At 42.4% G+C, this 26,005-nt stretch overlaps 1 protein-coding gene across 2 annotated transcripts; it reads left to right on the top strand.

The window, feature by feature from the left end:
* The first annotated feature begins 2,063 nt into the window (after window positions 1–2,063).
* Window positions 2,064–23,685, top strand: MXRA5 (matrix remodeling associated 5). 2 transcript variants are annotated; one of them, XM_054809836.1, is made up of 7 exons: window positions 2,064–2,660; window positions 5,043–5,258; window positions 7,594–7,723; window positions 8,057–8,447; window positions 11,716–16,734; window positions 17,616–18,516; window positions 20,059–23,685. In XM_054809836.1, exons 1-7 carry the CDS (start codon window positions 2,461–2,463, stop codon window positions 21,965–21,967), a joined length of 8,766 nt encoding a protein of 2,921 aa, XP_054665811.1. In that variant the 5' UTR covers window positions 2,064–2,460; the 3' UTR covers window positions 21,968–23,685. The 2 variants fall into 2 exon arrangements, with proteins under 2 accessions (XP_054665811.1, XP_054665801.1); XM_054809826.1 differs by having other exon boundaries at window positions 20,056–23,684.
* Window positions 23,686–26,005: the final 2,320 nt, after the last annotated feature.

The raw sequence follows: 26,005 nt of genomic DNA on the forward strand, positions 1-26,005 counted from the left end.
TCTCAACCCACGAGTTTTCTCACCTTTACCCTTCCGATTCTCTTCCCCATCCCACTGTGGGACAGTGAGCGAGCAGCTGGGTGGGGGCCGAGCTGCCCACCAGGGTTAAACCATGACACACAAGAAATTCCACAGCTAAAAGCATGGATATGAGTTTTTTCTGAAAGTGAATCTTTACTAGTGCGTTTGGAAGATATGACTTGTCCAGATTCTGATGCTGACAACAGCTTATCACCAACAGTTGAAGAAGTTTCTCCTCCCCTAACTTTTTTGATAATCACACCTCTTACAGGTTTCATAGCCAAAAACAGTTCATTAACTCTGATTCTGATTCTTTCTATTAATTTGGTGATGATACACTTGTCACAGCTTTATAGTCTAGAATGTAATGACATTTGCTGTATTTACTTACCTTGGAGACAGAATTTGAAAGCTCCATGCCAAAACTCGTAGGGTTTCTTGCAGTTTAAGATGCATCTGTACTGATTTCTGCAACTCTTTTGTGTATTGAAAGACTAAGTTCTAGAACAGATGAGGGTAAGTGCCACATTGGCTATCTAGAGAACAGAAAATTGTGTGTATCCAAAAACCACACAGTGGAACCAAGTAGATGATAGTGCCTGGTCTTCTGTGGTCCATCTGAAAGATGCATTTTTCACTGGACCAGAAGTAGGCTTACCTTAGTCTACCGAAAAAATTGCTAGTACAGGAGGGAAATTGAGGAGAGGGTTGTTAATGATTTAATGATTCTAAATTGAAGTTTGCTTCTCTGGTGGATTTTAAAGGTAAAAGGCAGTTCATGACTGAGTCTACCTTCAGTCTGGTTCATTTTGTTACTGGTTGCTGCCTTTTCCTGCATTGTTGTCATTGTCTCTCCATTCCAGTTTTGAGATTTTTTTCGGTTCACATGCATTCCCAGGTGGCCAAGGCCGACAGCATCCTGGTTTGTGTCAGAAATGGTGTGGCCAGCAGGACTAGGGAAGTGATCGTCCCCCTGTAGTCAGCACTGGTGAGGTCACACCTCGAGTGCTGTGTTCAGTTTTGGGCCCCTCACTACAAGAAAGACATTGAGGTGCTGGAGCGTGTCCAGAGAAGGGCAACGAAGCTGGTGAAGGGGCTGGAGCACAAGTCTGATGAGGAGCAGCTGTGGGAACTGGGATTGTTTAGTCTGGAGAAAAGGAGGCTGAGGGGAGACCTTACTGGTCTCTACAGCTACCTGAAAGCAGGTTGTAGCCAGGTGGGTGTTGGTCTCTTCTCCCAAGTAACTAGCAAAAGGACAAGAGGAAATGGCCTCAAGTTGCATCAGGGGAGGTTTAGGTTAGATATTACAAAAAATTTCTCCACCAAAAGAGTGATCAGGCATTGGAACAGGCTGCCCAGGGAAGTGGTGGAGTCACCATCCCTGGAGGTGTTCAAAAAACATGTAGATTGTGGCACTTTGGGACATGGTTGTGTTGGGTTGACAGTTGGACTTGATCTTAGAGGTCTTTTCCAACCTTGAGATTCTATGATTCTATGATTTATTTGTGTGTCTCTCCTCGAGTATGATGCAGGAGATCAAATTTTCACACGCAGACTGGATACAGGTCTCTTCAGCAGTATGGTGCCAGAGTGCGCCAGGGATGGTGTTGAGGTTAGTTCGTCGTGTAGTGACAGGACACCTATATCACTATAAGAAGAATAAGAAATCCAGACTGGCTGGTCCGGTTTGGGGGTTATATGCTGGAGTGTGTGGGTGTGCATGCGTGTGTGCATGTGCGAGTGCACAACGCGGATAGCTGCACATCGCAGCGTTTCAAGAGCGCTGGATCCTCCCAGGTCCCAGAAACAAACTTTCCTTGCGCTTCAGGTCCCGGACCCAGGCGTGGGCTCCACTTCCCCCGCTGCGGCCGCAGCTCCCGCGGCCCCCCCGCCGGCTCCGGCGCCCACCTCCCACCCCCCTCCCGCCCCCCCGGCGCGGGCCCGCCCGCAGCCCCCACCCCCCCCACCCCCGCGGAGGGGCCGCCCATCCCGCAAGAGGAGCCGCTCTGCCGAGCCCTCCCCCTGCACAGCGCCCGGCGCGGGGAGGCGGGCGGAGCGGCGGAGCGCGGAGCCCCGGCACCCCGCGCCCCTCGTCCCCATGCCGCGGCGGGCGGCGGGAGGCTGCCGCCGCGGGAGCTGCGCGCCCAGGCAGCCCGGCAAGCGGCGGGGAACCGCCGGCATCGCCCGCCCGTTTGCTCGCCCACGGAGTTCCCGCAGCGCCCGGAGCGACGCGCTCGGCTCCCGCCGGGGCTGAGGGATTGCCGGCGCCCCGACTTTCCCGCGGGGACGTGGGGCACCCGGAGAAAGCGAGCGCTCAGAGAAAATAATAGTAATTAAAAAACCAACACCCCAGAGGGTGTCCTGCCCGGCTGCCGCGCATCGCTTATGCTTATTCGGGGGGACCCATCCAGGGCGGCGAATCCCGCAGGATGACGGGCGATGAGGAGTCCTAAGGCGGCGTCGAGGCGGGCCGCCGCGGGCTGCGATGAGCCTCGGCGAGCCGGTGCCGGAGGGGAGGCCGGGAGCGAGGTAGCCGCCGGCCGTCCGCCGCGCCGCCCCGTGCCGCCGGTCGCCCGCAGCCCCCCGGGGGCATGGGAGCGGCGGGCAGCGCCTGCTGAGCCCGCCGCGCCCGGCTGCAGGTAAGGAGCCCACGCACGGCCGGTCGCGGCTGCCGGGGCCCGGTTGGGGGGTGGGGGTGGTTTGGGGTGGGGGCTCCCTGGCGGGTCTGTGCGGGAGGAGGAGGGGAGCGGCGCGGCTGCCTGGCTGGCGTCGGTCGGGCGCCCTGCGGGTCGTGCCGCCGTGTGCCGGCGCCCGCCGTCAGCCCTCCCGGTCGCGTTGCTCAGCCCGGCGGGGACATTCTTCCCTAATGGGAAGCATCTGCCCCCCGGTACGGTAAAAGAAACAACCCAGGGACGGGGGGCAACCGCGCTTCCTTCCCGGCCCCCTGCACCATGGCCGCGGGGCAGCAGGAGGGGCAGCGCCGCTCGGGACCCGCCGCCCCCCCCGCCCCACGCAAACCTCCCCGCGGGGCGGGCGCGGTCCACGCGAGGAGCCGTGGGGGCAGCGCCGCAGCCCCAGGCCCCGCCCCGCGCCCCGCCTCCCGGCAGGCTGCCACCGCCCCCGCCGCCCCTCCGCAGCCGCGCCCCAGCGGCGGAGGCGGTGGCGGAGCCGCAGCCCATTGGCTGACGCGCTGCGCGGCGGCGGTGGAGGCAGCCAATGGCGGGCGGGTGACTCGAGGGCGCCCCGGGGCGGCCGGAGCCGGTCCGGCCTGGCCAGGGCCCTGCGGGCCGCGGGGTTTCTCCGGCCAGGCCTCTGGGAGAGCGGCTGCGGCTGGGGGTCGGGGCCCTGCGCTCGGCCGTCGGTGTTCCTCACCCGGGCGAAGCACGGCTAAGTCCCCGCGGCCAGCTCTTCCCCAGCCCCTCACAAGTCACTGCAGTTCCCTCTGAACCTCGGCGAGCAGCTCCTGTAAGGAAATGCGGTGCCCCGTCCCAAAAGGGATAGAGGCGGGTGGGATGGTTTTTAAAGGGGGTTTTCATTAAAGAGGACGTTAAGGAAAACAGCACCTGAATATTCTTAAGCAAATGAAAAAGCTATTTGTCTCGTAAAGAATGCTAAACGTCTCATTAACTTGACCACAGATATTTGAGGAACCTCTTCATCCCGATGAGCCTCTCCTTTGAACCGTAATGGTTTGCACGTGATGGGCTTAGGGAAAAAAATGTGTGTCTCGTTGCTAGCAGATCTGAGAAAATCTGACTTTTATACTAAAGGCAATAACTAATGGAACTCACAATATCTAGGAGAACTGAATGCCTTTCCGTCGTGGTCACACTGTTGTACAAGAACAGCAATGCTAAATTTCTGCTACTAATAGTAGCCTGCATTCTTGTGTGGCTTTAATCTGAAGAGTCCAAATTCTTCTGATGGTAGGGATAAGAATAGGGGGTTTTCAAATTAATTTCTCCAGAGTTAGGCTGCTTAATCATTAATTAGACATCTCCATAAGTTATTTTATTTTCAGGAATGATTAGTGCTCAGAGTTAATAACTTGTGTTTTCTTGTCTGTTCTAGCACAGTATGCATCTTTAAATGACTCTCCACGGGTCTAGCCATCCAGATTTATACATGCAGTTCTGAAAATCTGAACTTGAGTGTTGATGGACATGGCAAGATTATGAATAGAAAATTTTTTGCTTACATGTCCTCTGAGGTCTGTGCTTGTGCTTCTAAATAAATTGCCAAGTTTTATCCATTCTGATCATTCATAGCTCCTGTTTGGTTAAGATTGCAACGTAAGAGCACATGTGACATCACACAGCAATGCATGACAAAGGATGACAGAGTCCAGTTCTTTGGCAAAGCAATTCTTTCTTTTACTCCCTTTCTTTCTCAGTGATGCCAATTCCCATAAACGTTATGAGTAGGATTCGGCCAAATTTTACCCTCCTGGAAGTTAGTAGCCTGTCTAAAAATTAGACAGCCAAGCTAGGCGAGTTTGCTAATTAGAGACCTAATGAGGCTGATTTGTACTGTTTCTAGGTATCTAATCAGGTAGATAGATACCTGATATTATTCACCTTCAAGTGAATATGGGTTGGGTGGTGGGGTTTTTTTCTTTCACTGACTGTAGAGGGAGCCATGGCAATTTGCTTGAACTAGACGCTTCCCCTGAAGTTTTGCAATCTTTAGTTGAGACTAAAGTACTACCCTTGGCCTATAGAACAAATCTACAAAATCTATTACCGTAGGGAGACAGCATAACTTTAGTCCATTAGGTATTTAGTAGAATAGCGGAAGTGAATTATGGGGGGGAAACTTAACTTTGAAGTAGCAAATGACTCGGAAGAAATAAAACCTCTTTCCGACTGAACTTTGCCTTGATTGTCTACAGACCTTCTGGGACGCTGCAGAGCATCGCTAGCTATATAAAGCTGTTTGAAAGGATTCAAACGTCATCGTTTCTTCTCTCTTTCTTTCCCCCGTCCCCCCCCCCCCCCCCCCCCCCGCCCCGGACGACCCAGGAGGAGCGAGGCGAGGGGAGGCGCCACGATGGGTGAGCGGGCGGCGGCGGGGGCACTCTCCGTGGTGCTGATCCTGGGGCTGGGGCTGCCGCCGGCCGCCCTGGCCTGCCCCCAGCCCTGCGCCTGCTACCTCCCCACCGAAGTCCACTGCACCTTTCGGTCCTTAGCAGCCGTGCCGGCAAGGATTTCGAAACACGTGGAAAGAATCAATTTTGGGTTTGTATGGCAGTTTTTAGCAAACAGTTTTACGTTCTTGCCGAGGAATCCTGGGATGCTTCGCACACGTGCGGCGTACCGGCATCTCTGTGTCTACTTTTTAAATAGGGTTGCGGAGGTGGGTGGTTACTCGCAAGGTGCTGTATTTCAAACACTACAGTTACTGGCATGGAGAAAGTTTTAGTCTATCCCTTGCGTTTCAAAGAAAAGTTACTATTTTTTTCAAATAAATATTTATATCATGGTGTCAGTTCTTCTTGGCAAAGAGTACATGCAGTCTTTTGTAGTGTATAAAAACCTATATTGAATTAAACCTACTATGGTATTTCTACTAAATGTTGAATTTTATACCTGATGTAAAAAACGTAGCCAGCTAGCATGTTGGAGAAAAATGAGATATAGCATATCTTAAAGCAATACAGTAAAATCAAAGTTATTCTATTGCCTTTGGAGTTCTGGGTTTTTTTTCAGGGAACTTAAATGCAATATAAGCAGACATCAATGTTTTGGGGAGAGATTGCTCAGGCTCCAACTCGCTTTCTTCTGCCAGGCTATTGCCAACTCACATCTATCTGTCAGATTGTGAGATAAGGCAGGGACAGTTGGTAGGCTGCATATCCCAAAAGTGCTGCATAGGGTCATCATGTGACATGGCATGGTGCAAGAGTCACAGTCCTCTTCTGCTTGATATCAGAGCTGCCTCACTACCTGAAATGAATTTGCCCCAACTGCCCCAAGGCCTGTAAGCTGCCATTGGTCATGCAAGAACTGACAGTAGAGACCTTGATTTTTTTTTTTTTTTTACTTCTCTGTAGTTAAAATACCTGTCCACCAGCACTTTATCCACCTAAATTTTAGTCTCAAAATACCCTTGTACTCAGTAAATCTGTGTTAAAGTGATCTGTCATGCCATTTTGGAGTGAAAAAATGTCTCCCTGTCCTCCCATATTCAAACCCATGCATATTCACAGTGATCTCTCCCCCATACATCAACATTCCATGGCAAATTCTATCCCTAAAGTGCTTTTGAAAATGGGATGTAGGCTTCTAAGTTATTTAGGCATTTTGGCTGTTTTTTAATAAAAGTACATTATTTGATACTGCTAGCATGGAAGCCCTTTCCTATCTTTGTATTTCATCACTACGAATGACATCATCTGAGTTGTGTCCTTTCCCAGGAAGAAACAGTCTTAACTATCTGTTGTTCCTTCATTTTGAAAAAGAGCTTTTACCATATTTCTATTTTAAGATGCTATATATTTAGGAGGTAAAGATTATTTTCCTAACTGGCAATAATTTAGGAAAATGCCTTATTTAGAGAAGTTTGTATTTTTAGAGGACCTCATGTTAAAATAAAATAAAAAAAATAGGATGATTGCTGTAAGCCTAGTAGATCTGTGGTAGGACTAAAAATAGTGAAACAGTAGTCTAAATTTTTAAAAAATTCAGAATCTTCAGATGGAAAGCATGGTGAGGATCTAAAACTATTTTCTCCATGTTAAAAGTACTTTAATTTCTCTTTGTCTCTTCCCTTCCTTTCTAGAAAGTGTTAAAAAATAGGAAAAATCTTTAAAATGTGATGCTTAGAGACTTCATGCCCAGATTAGCTCATATGTTTAATTTCATGTCTACATATGGAAAACCCAAATGCAGAGCTAGGCCGCCAAACTTAAGGCTTCCATATTGGCACATAAAACCTGATTTATTTGTCCAAAGTGAAATTGAATTATTTTCAAAAGGAGATTTTCTGTATTCCTTCCCTAGAAGGAGTTTCTAGGCTCAAATTACATAATTGGAAGGTCAATTCCTAGATTTTATGTAATTAGTTGATGTAACCAATTACATGTTGTAACAGTAAGTGAAGCAGGATGTGACTTCCTGCTTCTTGTGCTGTTTGGGAGATATCTATTTTTAATGTCCTCTCCAAATCTTTATTAATTTATTATTAGATGCTGTTTTGGCAACGTTGCAGCCCGTCTAGTTTGCCAGGCTCCATAGCATCATTGGTTGGCCACAGGCCATTAATTTATTACCATTCCATAAACTGAGCTGCATGGAAAAACATACTGACAACTATTAGAAATTAAATGCCTATTTATTACTCTCACTCCTAAATTATGGCTGAAGTGCCACAAATTGAGTTAAAAGAAATCTTAATGTAAACATGGACTAAGTATACTTGGCCTTATAAAAATGTTTCAGTAACTTCTGGCCCTTTGACAATGCATTAAGATCTCTCCAATTTTTCCTGAATGTTAGGTTTACTAATTTTGCATTTGCAGTCCATGACAGTCAGTGCATAAAATGTAACTGCACGTGTGATTTTTTTCCCCAGGTTTAACAGTATACAGTCTATATACGAAAACTCCTTTGCAGGACTTACGAAACTGGAATTGCTCATGATACATGGAAATGACATTCAGAATATACCTAATGGTGCTTTGAAAGATCTCGTGTCTCTACAGGTAATGCTCAGATCTTCCTAAATTTCATAAATTCTAACTTCAATGAATAACAGAAGAGAAAAATAAGTGGGTTTTGTAGCGTCTTTCTTAGGATTAAGATACCGTTTTCCCTCCAAATACATGAGAGATCTGTTAACTATTCCTATGTCATACTTGATAATGCCAACTAATATTCAGCTGCATTCTCTCTCTTTGACTAGCATATAATTTTTCAGTGGTGCAAAGGACATTTGAGTGTGGGGGGAAAACTTCTGCATGCTTGGTATTCTATTTGGATTTAGATCTAAACCCAAAATTAATCTCTTTTATTCTTTTTTTTTTTTTTTTCTTCAGGTTTTCAAAATTAGTTACAATAAATTGAAAGTCATAACTGGCCAAACTCTCCAAGGACTTTCAAGCTTAATGAGACTGCACATGGACCACAACAGAATTGAGTTTATTCATCCAAATGCTTTTAATGGATTAACTTCTCTGAGACTGGTCCACTTAGAAGGAAATTTGCTCCAGCAACTTCACCCCAACACCTTTTCAACATTTATGGTCCTTGATTATTTCAAACTGTCAACAGTAAGACATCTCTACCTGTCTGAAAATGCTCTTAGGACCTTGCCTGCAGGGATGTTTCAAGGCATGCCGCTGCTGGAGAATCTTTACCTTCATGGGAATCCATGGGCCTGTGACTGCAGCTTAAAGTGGCTCCTTGAATGGAATGAAGTTTCTGGAGGTAAGAGCAAAAATACCAATGCTTCTTCAACTCATAATGTTAGATTTTTTTTTCTTGTTCTGCATATGGATGGTTTTGTTATTTCCTAAATATTATTACTTGCATTATGTCTATGCACACTATTGTGTTCTATTACCATTCAATAAATGCAATAGTCAATAAGTATTTAAAAAAACAATGTAAAGAGGGAGCAGCTGTGTGTCACTAGCTAAAAATCTGTATTTGACAACAAAGAAATTAGCCATTACATTCAAGATGGAAAAAGTGATAGTAAAGTTTTTAATTGGAAGGAGGAGATAGATAGGTTATAGTTTGTGTGTTCTTTTGCACAGCGGTACGCCTTTGACAAAAGGCTGGCAATTATCCTCAACCAACAAAGCTAGTAACTATGTGTTCTCATGGAAGGTGGGAAGATTGGGTTTGCACTTGTTTGGGTAAGGAAGGAATGGAAGTCAGGTTTCAGAATTCCTTGTTGAGTCCTTTAACTCTGATGCTATTACTTTAAGGCTGTTATGTAATATTCATGCATCCTTCATGTCTATCTGTGTTTATTCATTGACCGCAACTTTCTTTTGTGATGGAGCAAATCTATTTTAAGTATTTTCAGAGAACACCTACACTCTTGCATTTTTTTTTCCTAGAATAACTGATCTATCTTCATTCAGGCTTAGGTGTGAGATAAGTATCACTCTGCTTTGGCTGGAACACTTCTGGTCATGTGCAGAAGCAATATACTAGAAGCAATAAAAACCACAAACCATTGAACAAACCAGTTTTATAATGCCTCTATATCAGGAATACACTGAATGAGGGGCTTTCTGAATGTCAGTTTTCGATTTGGGAATCTCAGGTCACCAATGCCCCATCTCAGGTAGTTAAGTGCTTACTATAGTAGGCCAGAGGGAGTGGTGTTACACCAGAGCTGCTGCTAAAATATTAAGAGGGAATAGTCATTTAATTGCAACTAAAGATGTCTCAGATGAGTCAGGAGTCACAAGGTTTGTATAATGATTTGGAGCATGTGTGGCAGATGATGGTGGATCTTGTAATCTTAGAATGTGTAATTCATTGCAGTTTTGCCCTTAGCTATAGGACAACACTTTTAAGAGTGTGTGATACCTGAATGTGTAGTGTAAGTGTTCCTGACTGAACTGGTACTTGAGGCATCTAACTTAAACTTTAATATTTTTATATACTCTCCTTGATCCAAATGTCTATTAAGCGTACTTAAGTTGCACTATAAGTTATAACAATGAACTGTTAGGTGAATTTTCTTTCCTTGCACAGTGTTGGCTTGTTACCATTTTTATTCAATTAAATTCCCTTTTGTCCTTGTTTCAGCTGGGATAGAGTTAATTTTCTTCCTAGTAGCTGGTACAGTGCTGTGTTTTGGATTTAGGATGAGAATAATGTTGATAACACACTGATGTTTTAGTTGTCACTAAGGAGTGTTTACAATTAAGACAAGGACTTTTCAGCTTCCCAGGCCCTGCCAGCAAGGAGGCATAAGCCTTCCACAGGAGGTGACCAAGAAGGTGGGAGGGGGCACGGCCAGGACAGCTGACCCAAACTGGCCAAAGGGATATTCCATACCATATGATGTTGTGCTCAATATATAAGCTGGGGGAAGTTGGCTGGGGAGGGCCATGGCTTTGGAACTAGCTGTGCGTCAGTCAGCAGTTGGTGAGCAATTGTGCTGTGCCTCACTTGTTTTGTATATTCTTTTATCATTATTATTTTTTATTATTATTATTGTTTTCCATGCTATTAAACTGATTTTATATCAACCCATGAGTTTTATTTTTTTTCGATTCTCTCCTCCATCCCGCTGTGGGGTAGGGAGTGAGTGAACGGCTGTATGGTTGTTATAGCTGCCTGCTGGGTTAAACCATGACACCTTTTTACACTACAACAGTAGTGATTTTTTGAAAGAGAAAAGAATTTATCCATGTCATTTTCATGTATGACAGATTTTGTATCTTTATATAACTATAACATTAACTTCCTTGGGTATTCTGTCCACACAGATTTATAAAAGTGCTGTTTCATAAATCACCAGTGTGGCTACTGCCAAAGTTGATCACCAGTTGGTCACCAATGTGTCTGCTGCCAAGTTGATTGTGGGCCAGTTCTGTCATGAAGCATGCTTTCCTTATCTTTGAAACATCATATTTGAATCTGCAAGTGATAGACTGGTTCAGTTAAATAGTCCATTTGTAAGAACTTCTCAAGAAAGTTGATTTATCAGACTGGCAAAGCACATATTTTTCAATTAAAAAATGGTATGAAATTTTGCCACTCTTTTCCTCTTCTCCTAGCATTTTGCCTTATAACCCACATGTATATTGTTCATTTGTTCAAAGATCCCTTGTTCTTCAGGAGTGTTCAGCATGACACTTATTCCTATAATAACTGGAATACATTTTATTTACAACATGTTTCCCAACTAAATATGTAAGGTGACATTTGACATTCTAATGAGCAGAACAATGTAATAAATATGATTGTTATGCTGCAGACAAGAATCTTCCTGGCATTGATAGAAGAGAGGAGTCAAGGCTATTATTTCCTGGTTTAGTGCTCCTTCTCTGTATTGGTTTTTATTTTATCATTACAGAGTTTACAGTTATTTCAGAGGTCAAGGAAGATGTGGAACTTTTTTTTTTTTTTTTTTGCTGCTGACAAATAGCTTGTAAATGCAGAACTAGTCAGCAGATTTTGGTAACTACAGTAGAATGTTTCGTGTATTGCCAGTACTGTTGTTAATGAATAAGAAAAATTAAAAGCTTCCTGGATTATTTAATGAGAAAGTCCAGCATTTCTCAGGTAAATGCTGCATTTCTGAAAGCTGAGAGGGCCCAGTCCTCTTCATGTTAGACCCACAAGTTAGATGCGTAGGCTGCCACTGTACAGATGCAGACTTTTTGAAACAGCATAGCTTTTTACTCTTTTAAAATGTTGCTCCGAACACTTCAATTTCTAGGCATTTTATTCAGAGGCACAGAATCTAATTTTCAGAAGGATGGAGTATTCAATCCTCTCATTAAAGTCAGAAGAAATTGTGGTTGGCTTGAGAATCAGGTGCCCATTTGACTGTGAAAACAAAGAGGTGCCATTTTAAAAGCCTTGCCTTATGTGTCACATGCCATAATGTGCTCCTCATGCAGTCCATTTCACATTTTTGAGAGTTCTCTAACTCTACAACAGAGTTCTTCAGCTTACCTATCTTTTATTTTCCCTTTTTTCTTTCTTTTTTTTTTCTGTGCAGGTGTTTTAAAGTGCAAAAAGGACAAAGCGTATGAAGGGGGACAGCTCTGTCCTAAGTGCAACAGCCCAAAACATCTGCAAAAAGAAGATATTCAAAACTTGAAAGATATTTCCTGTAGGAAACCTGTCATTCAGTCCTCACTGAGGCAGAATAGCAGCACTCAAGATGAAGAAGATGGTGACAGTTATGAAATCCCTCTGGAAGAGCTTCAGTCCTCTCCATGGAACATTACTCTAAATATGACTGATGAGCATGGCAACGTAGTCCACCTGAACTGTGAAATCAAAAAACCAACAGGCTCTACCAAAATTCAGTGGAATCAAATCCAGACTCAGGAGATTGATATAAATGCTACAATTTCACTGGATTTTGAATGTCCAATGAATCGAGAAAACTATGAAAAATTATGGAAGCTTATAGCTTATTACAGTGAAGTACCTGTCAAATTAGAGAGGGAACTTATGCTCAGCAAAGAGCCTAAAGTAAGCTATCGGTATAGGCAAGGCTCAGATTATGATGCTCTTTACTACACAGGTGTAAAAGCTCAAATACTGGCTGAGCCTTCCTGGGTGATGCAACCTCTTGTAAATATCCAATTAAACAGGCGTCAGAGTACAGGGAAAAAAGTGGTGCTATCTTTTTTTACTGTGTTTTCTCAGACAATTCGTACCAAAGACACCGGGCAGCAGAGAAGCTGGGTAATGATAGAGCAAAACCAGAGCACGAGGACAGCGCAGAGTGTGGTGGAAGGGTCAGAGTGTCAGCTGAGCTGCAACGTGAAAGCCTCTGAGAGCCCCTCTGTTCAGTGGCTCTTTCCAGATGGGACTAAACTGCAGGCACCATTTAATCAGAAAGACAGCAGGTTTTCCGTTCTCAGTAGTGGCCAGCTAATAATCAAAGCAGTGAGTTACAGTGATGGTGGTTTGTACCACTGCGTTGCCCAGGTGAGAGATGATGTGGACATAATGGCTTACAGACTTCTAGTGCAGCCTCCAGCTATTCAGGCAGCTGATTCAGACGTAGTGAGAGTTGAAAAAAATGTTGGAGATCCAATAGTTTTGCCGTGCAATGCAGTTGCCATCCCAGAGCCACAGTTGAGCTGGATTCTTCCAAACAGCCAGGTCCTTAATGATTTATCAAACTCCTCAAAAGCATATATGTTGGACAATGGTACTTTGCTTATTCCAAAAAGCCATGTCAGTGATAGTGGCCATTACAGCTGTGTGGCTGTCAATCAGCAGGGATCAGATCAGTTTGTTGTAAGGGTCACAGTAAATAAAATGGTGTCTGACAGGTCATTTAAAAGGATAAAACTAAAAAAGCGCCCAGGCTCAAGAAGTTCATCAAAAACAAGAGGGCAGGTACTAGAGGATGGAGAGGGATCAGGGGCAGGAGGGGTGGAGGAGTTCCCACGAAGAAAGAACCACCTGAAAGACCGCGAAATATCCTTTAAACAAAAAAATGACCAGGTGCCAGAGGCTCAAATTAAAAAGGGGAAGAAAGGCAGAAGGAAAATGAAAATCTGGAAAAGTACTGATAGAACCCAAGACAGCAATGTTGCAGAAGGCCGGAGAGTATTTGAATCTCGAAGGAGAATTAATATGGCCAGCAAGCAGATTAATCCACAGCATTGGGCTGACATTTTGGCAAAGGTCCGTGGGAAGAATCTTCCTAGAACAACAATAGCTACAGCCATTTCTTTAACAACTGCACTGCCATCAGTCATGCAGAAAACTACTCCAGTCCCTCATCCAGTAGCTAGCCCTCCACCTTCAGAGACAGCAGCTGAGGGGGTAGATTCCTCTGCTGATGCATCACCTGTGGGTGAAGATGAGCCATTCTCAGTCACTGTTTCCCAAAACACTAAAGCATTTTCAGTCCAATCCATATTAACAAGGTCAGAAACTGAACCCTTCTCCAACCACAGGGCTTTAGAAACACCTGCAAGTATATACTCTGCAGAAATCCCTGTGTCAGATCCATATTTGACTCCTGTCTCTGCAACTGTGCAACCCCAAGGCCAGCAGCATCTTGATGTCAGGACTGGTGATTCAGTTGTAGTCAAAGAAAATATCCATGATCTCACTGAAGAACCTGTAGCCAGACAAATTGTAACAAACCTTCCTAATATTCAGAGCAGTTCATTCACAGTGGAAAATGTAGATAGAACTATATCTTCTACACCAGAGGAAAATTCTGCTTTTGCTGAGCTACCACTTGATGCTACTGTCCTAGCTGAATCTCAGACTGTGGATCTTCATAGCGTCATGGAGACAAGTGTAAAGTTAAATGAAGTGGACCCAATGCGTGTTGACACCATAATTTTAACACCTTCTCAGTTGGATGAGTTCATCCCAACAGATTCTGTAGGCACTACTACCATTTCTTCATCTGTTTCTCCATTTGTTACTGAAATGAGCAATGACTTGATACACCAGCACAACGAAGTATCCACAGGTCAGACAAAAATGGCAGACTTAAGTACAAGTTTTCCAGCTGTCACATCCATTAGGGTTCAGAGCAAGGAAGAACCTGAGACCCACAGGAATGCAGTGACACAAGAAGGCATGTCCAGCAGTTATGCAGACAATTTTCAGGGAGAAGAACATAGAAACATGGCTACTCCAAAACCAGATCTCAGATTCACTTTGCCAAGTACTAGTGCTCTTCATAAAACAGCAGGAGGGATAAAAGCTGCTTCTTTCATCAGTAGATTGACCACTGTCGCCACAGCAACAACTCCGTATAGAAAGACCATGCCTTCACTTGTTACTCAGCATGCTAGAAAAAGGCCTTATGGGAGAAGGAGATTGAGGCCAAACAGAATCCGACAAAGACCAAAGCCTTTCCCCCGTGTTGTTTTAACCACGGAGGGAATGCCTATCGTTCCAAGGACACCTGAAGTTGAAGCTGTGACCAAAACTTCTGCGACTCTTGAAAGTCCTGATCTTAAAAGCAATGTCAAAATACAGGCTAAGGAAGAGGAGCATATGGAATACACTCCTTCATTAGTTACTGATCCGGTTGTCTTAGAGAAAATTACCAAAATCAGAGAGGTGGTCACAACCTCCTTCTTTAGGCCTACTGCTTCTCCACCTGAAGTAAAACATGTGATAGTCTCTACTGCTCCTGAAACCTTGGCACTTCCAGTGACTGCACCTATCAAGATTTTATCATCATATGTTGTACATGATTCAGTTCCCACAAAAGAGTCAAGTGTACCTCTGAAACCAGAGCAAAGTGAAGGGCCAACATACCACTCGTTAGACAATATATCTGAGGAGAAGGGCATTAAAGCAGACTCTAAAATTATGGATAGTAAGGCAGAACAATTAAGCACAACAACTTCTGAGCATACAAACAGCCTGATACTGTCTACAAAACCAGAATCTCAAGAAGAGCATATCCTATTTGACTCAGTAGTTGTGGTTAATGAAACAACCACTGGAACGTTCCAGCTGATATATCCCACTGTGACTGACTTAAGTATTCCTATTGGCACAGTGGAAGTTTTTAAGGACCTCTCAGTTTCAAAGGAGCCATGGAAGCCCACAGTATCTTTAGAAACACCAGCAATAACTGAGCCACCTCAGCAATATGAGGTGATTACTTTGTCCTCCTCCTTCAGCACGACACAAACTCAGACTTTTCCACTTAGAGAAATAAAGAAATCTGTTGCTTCTCAGACTGGAACAAAGACATCTTCCTTGGATGAAAAGGAAGCTGTGTCACATGTATTTCATCATGATCCCACTTTGCAGGCAACTGAAAAGCCTCCGACTGCATCCACTGCCTTCATTCCATTTATAAAACTTGCCAGTCTTCCCCCTTCCATTTCAAGCACTTCACATCCTTCCCTTCATTATACCACCGAGGAAAGTAGTGCCTTCAATCAAGAAAGGTTCCCAGAAGTAAAACAAGTTGAAGCAGATGGTGACAAAATGGTGGTGAGCTCAAGATGGAACATACCCCCTACTCCTTCCTCTAGCCAAAACAGGATTAGCATACAGTCAAAAGAGGAGCAATTCAAAGAGGTGTATAGTAGCAAGTCAAACAACAGTTTACTGCTGAACCCAGACCTTCCCCATCCACCCGCTGGAATGATACCAAGCCTAAACCAAAGACTGCCTGTTGTGCCTCCAAAGCATGTTCCAGTAAGAGGCACAGTGAAGCCTCCATATATTGTAACACAAGGTTCATTTCGCTATTTTATAACACATCAGCCTCTTCACTACACAAACAAACCAGAGATAACAGCATATGCAGCACATACCATCCAGGACAAAAAATCTTTTGCCTCTCAGAGAGAAACAACTCCCCCAACACAAGCTTCTCCATTTCACAAAACAAATCCGTTCACTGCAGGCAAGTTTGGTAATCAAGGTCAGAACAGATACAATATTAATTCAAGATTTTTTGGAAATAACTATGTTCCGGATAACAGAGGCACAGCAGGGAGACTACCAAGTCAAGGGATCCCCTATTATCCCAGTTCCAGAATGCCATTCCTTTTCAACAGAACAAGGATATTCCCTCACTTAAGTATGCATCCTAAACCAGTGGTCCCTAGTCAACTAGTCCCAAAAGACACAAATGAGAAGAAGGTTGCCCAGGTCTCCCCTACTAGGATTACACTGCAGAAAGCTACAGCTATTCCAGTGCCTCCAATGCCACATGCCACTACCAGCACATCACCACCAGCAGCGATTTTGAAGACTACCCCTGCAGCCTTTCTCTCTCAACACACAAAACCGCAGATACCCACTACTGTTCATCCTTTTAAAAATGTCCATCATCGTCATCAAAAAGTTCCATCTGTGCCTTATGTGGGAGGCATTATGCCACACAATTTGACTGTAATTCAGTCTTCCACTAATTTCAGGATACATGGAGAAAGACCTAAAATTATCACAAAAGGGTCTCAGAGCATATCCATCCTTGCTGAAACAGATGCTTTTATCCCTTGTGATGCAATAGGGGAACCCAAGCCTTTTATTACTTGGACAAAAGTCTCTACAGGTAAGACAGAGAAAAATGTGTTCTTCTACACATTTTTAGGGGTACAAATACTTGTGTTGTTGCATAGAAATGCAACATGATTGCAGGAATAGTCCAAAACACTGACCAATATTTTCATAGATCACAGAAGTGTTTCAGTTGGAAGGTACCTTAAAGATCATCTGGTTCCAACTCCCCTCCACCAGACCACGTTCCCCAAAGCCCCATCCAACCTGGCCTTGAACACTTCCAGGGATGGGGCATCCACAGCTTCTCTGGGCAACCTGTTCCAGTGCCTCACCACACTCACAGTACAGAATTTTTTCCTTATATCTAAGTCTACCATCTTTTAGTTTAAAGACATATTTTCTATCTCTTTTAATCATTATAGATAAAATGTGACTAATTGCAACTAATCGTTACAGGTAAAAATAACTTCACAGTATTTCTTGTAGTAAAAGAAAACCTCCACTATTTAATGAGTTTATTTTTTGAAGGGGGAATAGCAGCCAACTCTGATTATTCACAGCAGTTAGAATTTATGATGACAACACTTGTGAGTATGGGTTTGTTAACATTGCTGCCTTAAATATTGACGTGTGTGTGATCTCCATGAGCAAAAGGAAAAGAGATATTTTGTAAAGATTTAAGAGGAATCTTAAAGCATAAAGCCCTTAAAAGTTCCCACGCTGTACAGGCTTGCAAGCTGGCATGGTTAGTTCTGCAATAGAAACAAAGACTAATTTGAGCTATGGAGAGTGTCAGAAGATGTCATGTGATCCATTTGAAGTTTTAGTTGGTATTAAGTAAATCCAGAATCTTAAATAAGACTTTTTCAATGCAACGACATAAGTCTTAAACCCTTTGAATTTCTGTTTCTTTCTTTTCTCTCACCTTCCCAGGAGCTCTGATGACAGCCAATACCAGGTTACAAAGGTTTGAAGTCTGGAAAAATGGTACCCTCCTTATCCGCAATGTCCAACTTCAGGATCGTGGACAGTATTTGTGCACAGCTCAGAACTTGCATGGCATAGATAAAATGATCATTGTGCTCACAGTTGTAGCCCACCAGCCCAAAATTTTACTTTCCCGCTATCGAGACGTCACGGTCTATTTTGGAGAGACCATAGCAATGGAATGTCAGGCTAGTGGGACTCCAAGCCCACATATTTCATGGATTTTCCCAGATAGGAAGATTTTGCAGACGGTCACCACCACAGAAAGCAGGATAATGCTTCATGAAAATCGAACCTTGTCTATCAAGCAAGCAACTTTTTCAGACCGAGGAGTTTACAAATGCGTAGCAAGCAATGCTGCAGGAGCTGACAGCATTGCAGTGAGGCTGCACATTGCAGCCTTACCCCCTATCATCCAGCAGGACAAGCAAGAGAACATTTCCTTGCCCCTTGGTAGCAGTATTAACATCCACTGCACTGCCAAAGCAGCACCTTCTCCCAGCATCCGCTGGGTGGTCTTTGATGGCACGCAAATCCGACCTTCTCAGTTTGTCAACGGGAATTTATTTGTTTTTCCCAATGGAACTCTTTATATTCGCAACGTCTCCCCCAAGGACAGTGGGACCTACGAGTGCGTTGCTGCTAACATGGTGGGAGCTGCCAGGAGAACGGTACAACTCCACGTGAAGAAGCATGCATCTAATGCTAAGATCACCGGGAGCTCTCCTCAGAGGACAGATGTAACATACGGCAGCATCCTGCATTTGGACTGTAGTGCTTCTGGTGACCCCTGGCCTCGGATATTATGGAGGTTGCCTTCCAAAAGGATGATTGATTCCCTACACAGGTAAATTACTATTTGAGGTGTCACAACTAAATTACAGCTCAGATGAACTTAGAGAAAAGACCATTCATATTTGTGCAAGTTTCATTCTTGACTTCTGTGAGTTTTGAATGAGGCCCCCAATCCTTAAGGAAGAATGTGAAATTATATTAAAAGACAGCCAAGTCATAACTTAGTGTAATTTTCTTGAAAACAATAGTACTTTTGAAAGGTCAGCTTTCAGGTGTTTAGGATAAGCTGCCACTATTTGTCTTTTACAGTCACTTGTAAAAGTACTATAAAGTCCAATGACAAAAGTTAAGATACACAACTCATGTAGTGCTTGTTCCATTGTGCCTAGTTTGCATAGAGTTGCATAGGTGCCTGTTTTTCCCCAGGAAAAATGGGATCACTGAATTTTGTTTCTCTGATGTACAAATGATAATACACTGTAAATATGGGGCAAAGAAATCGTCTTATAATGATTTAAGTAAGCACGATCATTTTAACATCATTGTATAAATAAATGTCACCTTGCAATAAGGTCTGTACAAACCCAGTTGTATATAAATGCTTAAAACAATACCTTCTCCAGTGTTCATAACGTCAAGTAAAATATCACTTCTCCAGAACTACAATGACTGTTCTAAGACTTTGCTGAAAACATAATTTCTGCTCTATGAATTATTCATTACTCACTCCTTGAACACTATAGGCAGATGAGAAATGTACTGAAATTAAAATGTACACTTATCAACAACTTTCTTGATAGCTGAATGTATTCATCATTTTTTTCATACTGACAAAAAATATAGGTAGCCTGTAGATAGCACAAAATTCAGAATTTATTTTATGCTTCATAGTGATAGCAACAGAATACTGGTATTTTTCATTTTCCCTCATGATCTTTGTGTGGGCTGTTTTTCAAATACAGCAGATCTTCTTTGGGGAGAGCTGGGGCTACTGAGAATATTAGTTTTGACCACAGTGCACCAATTCCATAGTGAAGTGGAAAGGAATAATAGCTTTTTAGCACACTGAAAATATTTTTTTTCCATATTTCAAAGCTTAGCAATATTTTGGTTCTTTGTGATTGTTCTAAAGATTACCTGAGGCCCGAGAAAGTTGCTCGTCTTGATTTGTTTTTAGCTGAGGACCCAAGTGCCAGTCTCCATAATTATGATCCATATAGGTTTGTGTGGTGTATATCATTCAGAGATCCTGTAGTTGAACGACACAGAATACTGTACCTGCAGTCAGAAAAGTAAAAAAAACCACCATTTGGTATTTGATGGTTGCTTAATGTTCAAAACCACCATTAAACTCATTGAATGTAACAGAGTAGGATTGCTTGGTTACAAGCAAATAGAATTATTTTTTTCCATTTGCTTTTTGGTGGAGAATATCTTGGACATTTCAGACCATCTAATTATCTAACATTAGCAATGCTCCTCTCCTTTTTTTTTCAGTATTGTTGAGTAGTTGGGGTTTTTCCCAAGGTTTCACTCAATACCTAAAATGTGATTTTCAGCTCATGTTCTGTTCTTTTTTCTTTCTTTACAGTAGCTTGGAGACTAGAATCAAAGTATTCAGCAATGGGACTTTGGTTGTCCATTCAGTTACAGATAAAGATGCAGGAGACTATTTGTGTGTGGCCCGCAATAAGATCGGTGATGACTACGTGGTCCTCAAAGTGAATGTGATGATGAAACCAGCAAAAATAGAACATAAGAATGAGAATAACCACAAGGTCAAGTACGGAGGGGACCTGAAAGTTGACTGTGTAGCCACAGGTCTGCCAAATCCTGAGATCTCCTGGGGTCTCCCAGACGGCAGCATGATCAATACCTTCATGCAGTCAGATGACAGCGGCAGCCGGACAAAGCGATACGTGGTCTTTAATAATGGAACCCTGTATTTCAATGACGTTGGACTGAGAGAGGAAGGTGACTACACCTGCTATGCCGAGAACCAGATTGGGAAGGATGAGATGAAAGTGCGAGTCAAAGTAGTGGCTGAGCCTGCAACTATCAGGAACAAAACATATGTCGTTATTAATGTACCCTATGGTGATGTTGTGACAGTAGCATGTGAAGCCAAAGGGGAACCCACTCCCAAAGTGACTTGGCTCTCCCCAACCAACAGGCCCATTCCTGCCCTATCTGACAAATACCAGGTGTATAGGGATGGCACCCTCCTCATCCAAAAGGCCCAAAGATCTGACAGTGGTAACTATACTTGTGTAGTGCGGAACAGCGCTGGAGAAGATCGAAAAATCGTTTGGATCCACGTTAATGTTCAGCCTCCCAGAATCAATGGTCATCTCAGTGCAATAACGTCTGTGAGGGAGACAGCCATCAGGGATAGCCGGAAACTTATTGACTGCAAAGCTGAAGGCATCCCTACTCCACGGGTCCTATGGGCTTTTCCAGAAGGAGTAATCCTGCCAGCTCCCTACTATGGGAACAGGATCACTGTGCATCGCAACGGTACTTTGGACATCAGAGAGGTGAGGCAGACAGATGCGGTGCAGCTCATATGCATCGGACGGAATGAAGGAGGGGAAGCGAGACTGATTGTGCATCTCCTCATCACAGACCATTTGGAGAAACCCTCCTTCAGAGACCCTGTCAATGAAAGGATCACTGCCATTGCTGGGCACAGCATCAATCTGAACTGCTCAGTCCAGGGGAATCCCAAGCCCAGCACAAGCTGGATCCTGCCCAATGGCACTGAAGTGCTGAGTGGCAGCCGTCTGCACAGATTTTACCATAAAAGGGATGGGATCTTACACATCAGCAACCTGTCCGCTGGGGATGCTGGGACTTACCGCTGTACAGCCAGAAACCCAGGAGGTTATGTGGAACGGGTAGTCTTCCTGAAGGTGGGACTCAGGCCAGAAATCAGCAACCAGTACAACAACCTGGTGAGCATCATCAATGGAGAAACTCTGCAGCTCCATTGCATCACCCAGCCAAACCAGCGGACGCAGATCTCCTGGACACTGCCCAATGGGATGGTCCTGGATGCTCCCCAGGCTATGGGTCGCTTCTCTCTGCTGGAGAATGGCTCACTGACAGTGCGCGAGGCTTCTGTATTTGACAGGGGCACTTACCTGTGCAAGGTGTCCACAGAGTATGGCACTTCTGTTATGAATGTGCCTGTCATCGTGATAGCCTATCCTCCCCGGATCACGAGTGAGCCAGCACCCGTCATCTACGCCAGGCCTGGAAATTCAGTGAAACTGAACTGTATGGCCATTGGGATTCCTAAAGCAGAAATAACATGGGAGCTTCCAGACAAATCACATCTGACAACAGGAGCTCAATCCCGTCTGTATGGAAACAAATTCCTCCACCCTCAGGGGTCATTAGTCATCCAGCAGTCTACTCAAAGGGATGCGGGCTTCTATAAATGCACTGCTAAAAATATACTAGGCAGCGATTCGAAAACAACATACATACACATATTCTAACACTAAAACAAATGCCTTTGGCTGGATAGTAGTGTTCGAGTCACTGCCAAGCGAGTGCAACGAGGAAAGTACTGCTTGCAACAAAGCCAGGAAGGCTGAGGGCAGAAAAAAACCCCTATTTTCATGCAAAGTGCATTGCTTTTGTACTCAATATGATTATATGTCCCTGCAATAAAGGGAGGCAGTAGACATACTGAAACTGAGGAGACTATCACACATTGGAAAAGGTCTTTAAATTGTTAAGACAGTGTAGTGTGGTTTTTCATGCTATCCAATAGCGTCTGAGACCTAAAGTACTCTATTCCTGTCAATAGTCCAAAGCTATTCCTTGTTTTAACAAGCACCTTAAAAGTACCAAAGAAGTATTAACTGTTCATAAATGAGCTGCAGTGATAGAAGTGCTTTAGTAAAACATAATTTTCTTTATACCCTGCAGCGCTTTTACATAATCTAGCCTTATAGAATATGATTACTAACCTTTCTGCTCATTCTTTTATCAGCTCTTCGAAATCAAAGACTAACTTAGCAAATAAGAGTGATCTATTTTAATAAAAATACATGCAGACATTAGTTACCTTAACATATGAACAAACCTTTTCCAGCTACTAAGGATGCTACAGTCAAATCATTCATTATATATTTTATATATATTTTTAAATCAGACTATGAGACTAGAAAGAGTAACAATGAACTTGGTCTCATTTTATAAATTATTGGTCTTTACAAGACTCTGATACATTACAGTGTTTTATAATATTAAGGTCAATATACTGTACATTTTATAATAAAAAATATTTTCCAAAAAATGTATTCACTGTGGTCTTGTTTTGAGAAAATAGGGAACTCCAAACACTGAGAGTATAAAGTCAAAAAACAGAAGTCATGTAGTGTTACACATACTCTTTATCTTTCTAAACATGATTTCCTAATAAAAATTTAAAACTCCTGTTACTTATATTTCAGGATACATTTACAAATTCACTACTTTTTCTGCAATCAAGGATGGTTTATTGGATACTGTACATAATTTTAGTAAGAATTATCAATTATGCTATTGAAATAATTGCTACAAAATGCTGAATATGCCCGTGTTTCAACAAACAACTCTGATCAGAATTTTGCAAATGTTAACTCACCTATAAACCATATGGAATCGCGGAGATATTCCTGAATTCTTAAAGTTCTGATTGTTCATAAAACTTATGTTTTAGAATATGATGAGAATAAAAGTTTTATTTTTATTTTCTCTATTGATTAAAACATGGCAGAAAGTAATATAAAGTGTTATTCTAATATTTGCATGTTGTAAAACTGTAAACAAATGTTTCCTCACCTGACAAATTTATCCAGTTTAGGAAAATTGTAAGCTGTTGCAAAATGCGTATTTATTATCATGGTAAACAGAACTGAAGTACTTGAAGTAAAAAGCATTTGATTAGAACAAGGATGTTGAATTAAATGACAAGGACAAGGACTTTGCTGAAGATACAAGGGGCATAATTTATGTAACAGAATATCTTATAAAACTTAATTTTTAAAAAGTCATTGTGGCTAAATAGTTGTGGTTTACACACAAGCATTTTGTTAAAGTTTCAGTTATGTTACTGGCCTAATTAAATAGCACTTAATTATGTCTTAGTTTCACTTTTATGGTTTAAACCCTTGGGCCCTAAATCAGCAAATCAGTGCTCAAGGTGAAGCATGTGCTTAAATATCTGGCAGGCATCTGCTTGTGAGAGTAGTTAATGAAGGGACAAGTGTTCAAGATTTTTAACTAGATTGTTCGTGTCTTTTTTCTAATCTGGCCATTTTCCTTTAACAAGTGACAGATTAGGTATGTCTTTAGTTTCTTTACTTAATTTTAGTACTTTTTTTGTATTATAGTAGCTCCTGGAAAATGGTAATGCAATTTTTAATAATAATACATCTTTTAAAATAGTCTGAAGTCAGCATTTTAGTATTGGAGTAGGAGTCAAGCACCTTTATTCATTTGCCTGTCCAATCTTCCGTTAACACTGACGTGAATTTAGAGATATTTTTGGATGCTGAATGACTTCTATATATTTCCACTAGGCAGATTTTTTTAATGTTACGGGAAGAAAATAGAATCCAAAATCGAAAATTTGATCTGTTGGGATCCAACAAAGCAATTGATAATGCTGTATTCATCAATCCAGAATCTCCACTGCTGCCAATGGAAGTTTTGGAGGCACAAGAAAAGAAAGATTTGGCTCAGGACCTTTTCTTAATTCAAGTCAAAACTTGCATGCTTGCAAAATTCCCTCAAAATTGGACTTAACTATAATTTCCATAACATTTGCCTTTACCTCTTTTATGAAAACATAGCCCCAATGAGAGGACTATAAAATACAATTCTCTTCCAAAATAAATTTAACTACAGCTCAGCAAATATCAGATGAACACTTTTTGCACTCAAGCAGTGTTTGGCCATATGTCCTGTCTACCTTACATTCTTTCTCTGCTGAGATACCAGTTGTCCGGGATATCCATCCTGAGTACCTTCTGTGTAAATAAAGTAGTCTGTCCCAGGACTTCTATTCTTAGGCCTGAATCTACATGTCACTCCATGTGCTGAATCATCCATCAAATGAAGGCAGTCATAGTGACTTCTTCCTTTATTTCCATGCAATTATTTGCAAGTTATGTTAAATAAATCAATGACAAATTTGCCTTACTTCAAGGACACAACACTTCATTAATTTTTTTTTTTTTCAGAAGTCTTCATTCATTTTTCAGACGAAGCAGGAGCCGTGCATTCAAAGACAATGGAGCTTGTTCCTTTTCTGATTTTGAGAGGTGCTGGGAAATGAAGTGCTTGCTCTTGGTTTGAGGTTGTTTCACAATTTTTACTTCATCAATCAAAGCATGTCCTGGATAGTTTCCATGGAAAGGAAAACTTGCCGTTCCTTGCTTGTTGCTTTGAAAATGGAGAAAAAAGATTTGTTTGCTGTCTATTTTGGAGAAGCAGAGTAACAAGATGTCTCATTACAACTGCGTAGATTGCAAATGACTGGAATTGTATATACACTTTTTGCTTTGGCCTTCACAAAAAGAAGTTCACTGTAACCATATCCCTAACACAACTAATAACTAATAACAAAAATAGAGGTAGGAATATAGGCCAGAAAAGCAAAAATCAGGGAATTAAACAGGGTATTCATGTCATCAAGATCTGATAAATTCCTAAAACACTAGCCAGTTCACTTACATGTTTTAGTGATTATCTTCAAAAGCTCATGAGGGCAAATTGAGGTACATGAAGACTGAAGAAATGCTAAAGCTGTAGTTGAGGAGACATAAAACAGCCAAGCCCTGGTATCAAGAGAGGTACTTTGTTTAATTCATTACTAAACAATCAATCTAAGAGCATCTGTAGAATAACACAGTGATAAGAAGCAGCTGCTCTGGAAGTTTCCACCAACAAATTGTGTAATAGCAAACTAGTTACCTTCTCACAAAAGTACTTAGTCCTGAGTATGGGAGGAAAGAATTGGTATGGTATCTCACTTTACCGGAATATTTTACACAGTCACGCCGGATATTCTCATGTCCAAACTAAAGAAATATGATTTATCTACTACAAAGTGGGAGAATAGATGTTTTCAAAACATTTAAAGAGAAGTCATGAGCAACTGGTTGTTAGAGACATGCCAGCTGAATCCAGCTTAGGTCTGGTACCTTTCCACATTTTCATTAATGGCTATCAGGTATAGAGAGGACACTTTGAAAATATGTGAATAATATGAAACTGAAAGAGATTAAAGCACACAGGACTAAACTGCAATTCAGAGTGATCTTTCTAGATTGGTGAAATAAAAAAAAAAATCACTAAATACAAATACAAGAATTATATTCAAAAAGAAGAAAATGAATACGTGTATAGCAAAAAATTGGCAAAGAAGGAGTAGGAGTTGTACGAGTTAACTGCATGATGCCATTTCAAAAAAACATTGTCACTTTGAAATCTAGTCACATGACGGTTGTGTGAAGCAACATAATGGAGATAATGGAGATAAT

This window comes from Grus americana, chromosome 1 (assembly GCF_028858705.1).
Source record: "Grus americana isolate bGruAme1 chromosome 1, bGruAme1.mat, whole genome shotgun sequence".
Taxonomy (NCBI): Eukaryota; Metazoa; Chordata; class Aves; order Gruiformes; family Gruidae; genus Grus; species Grus americana.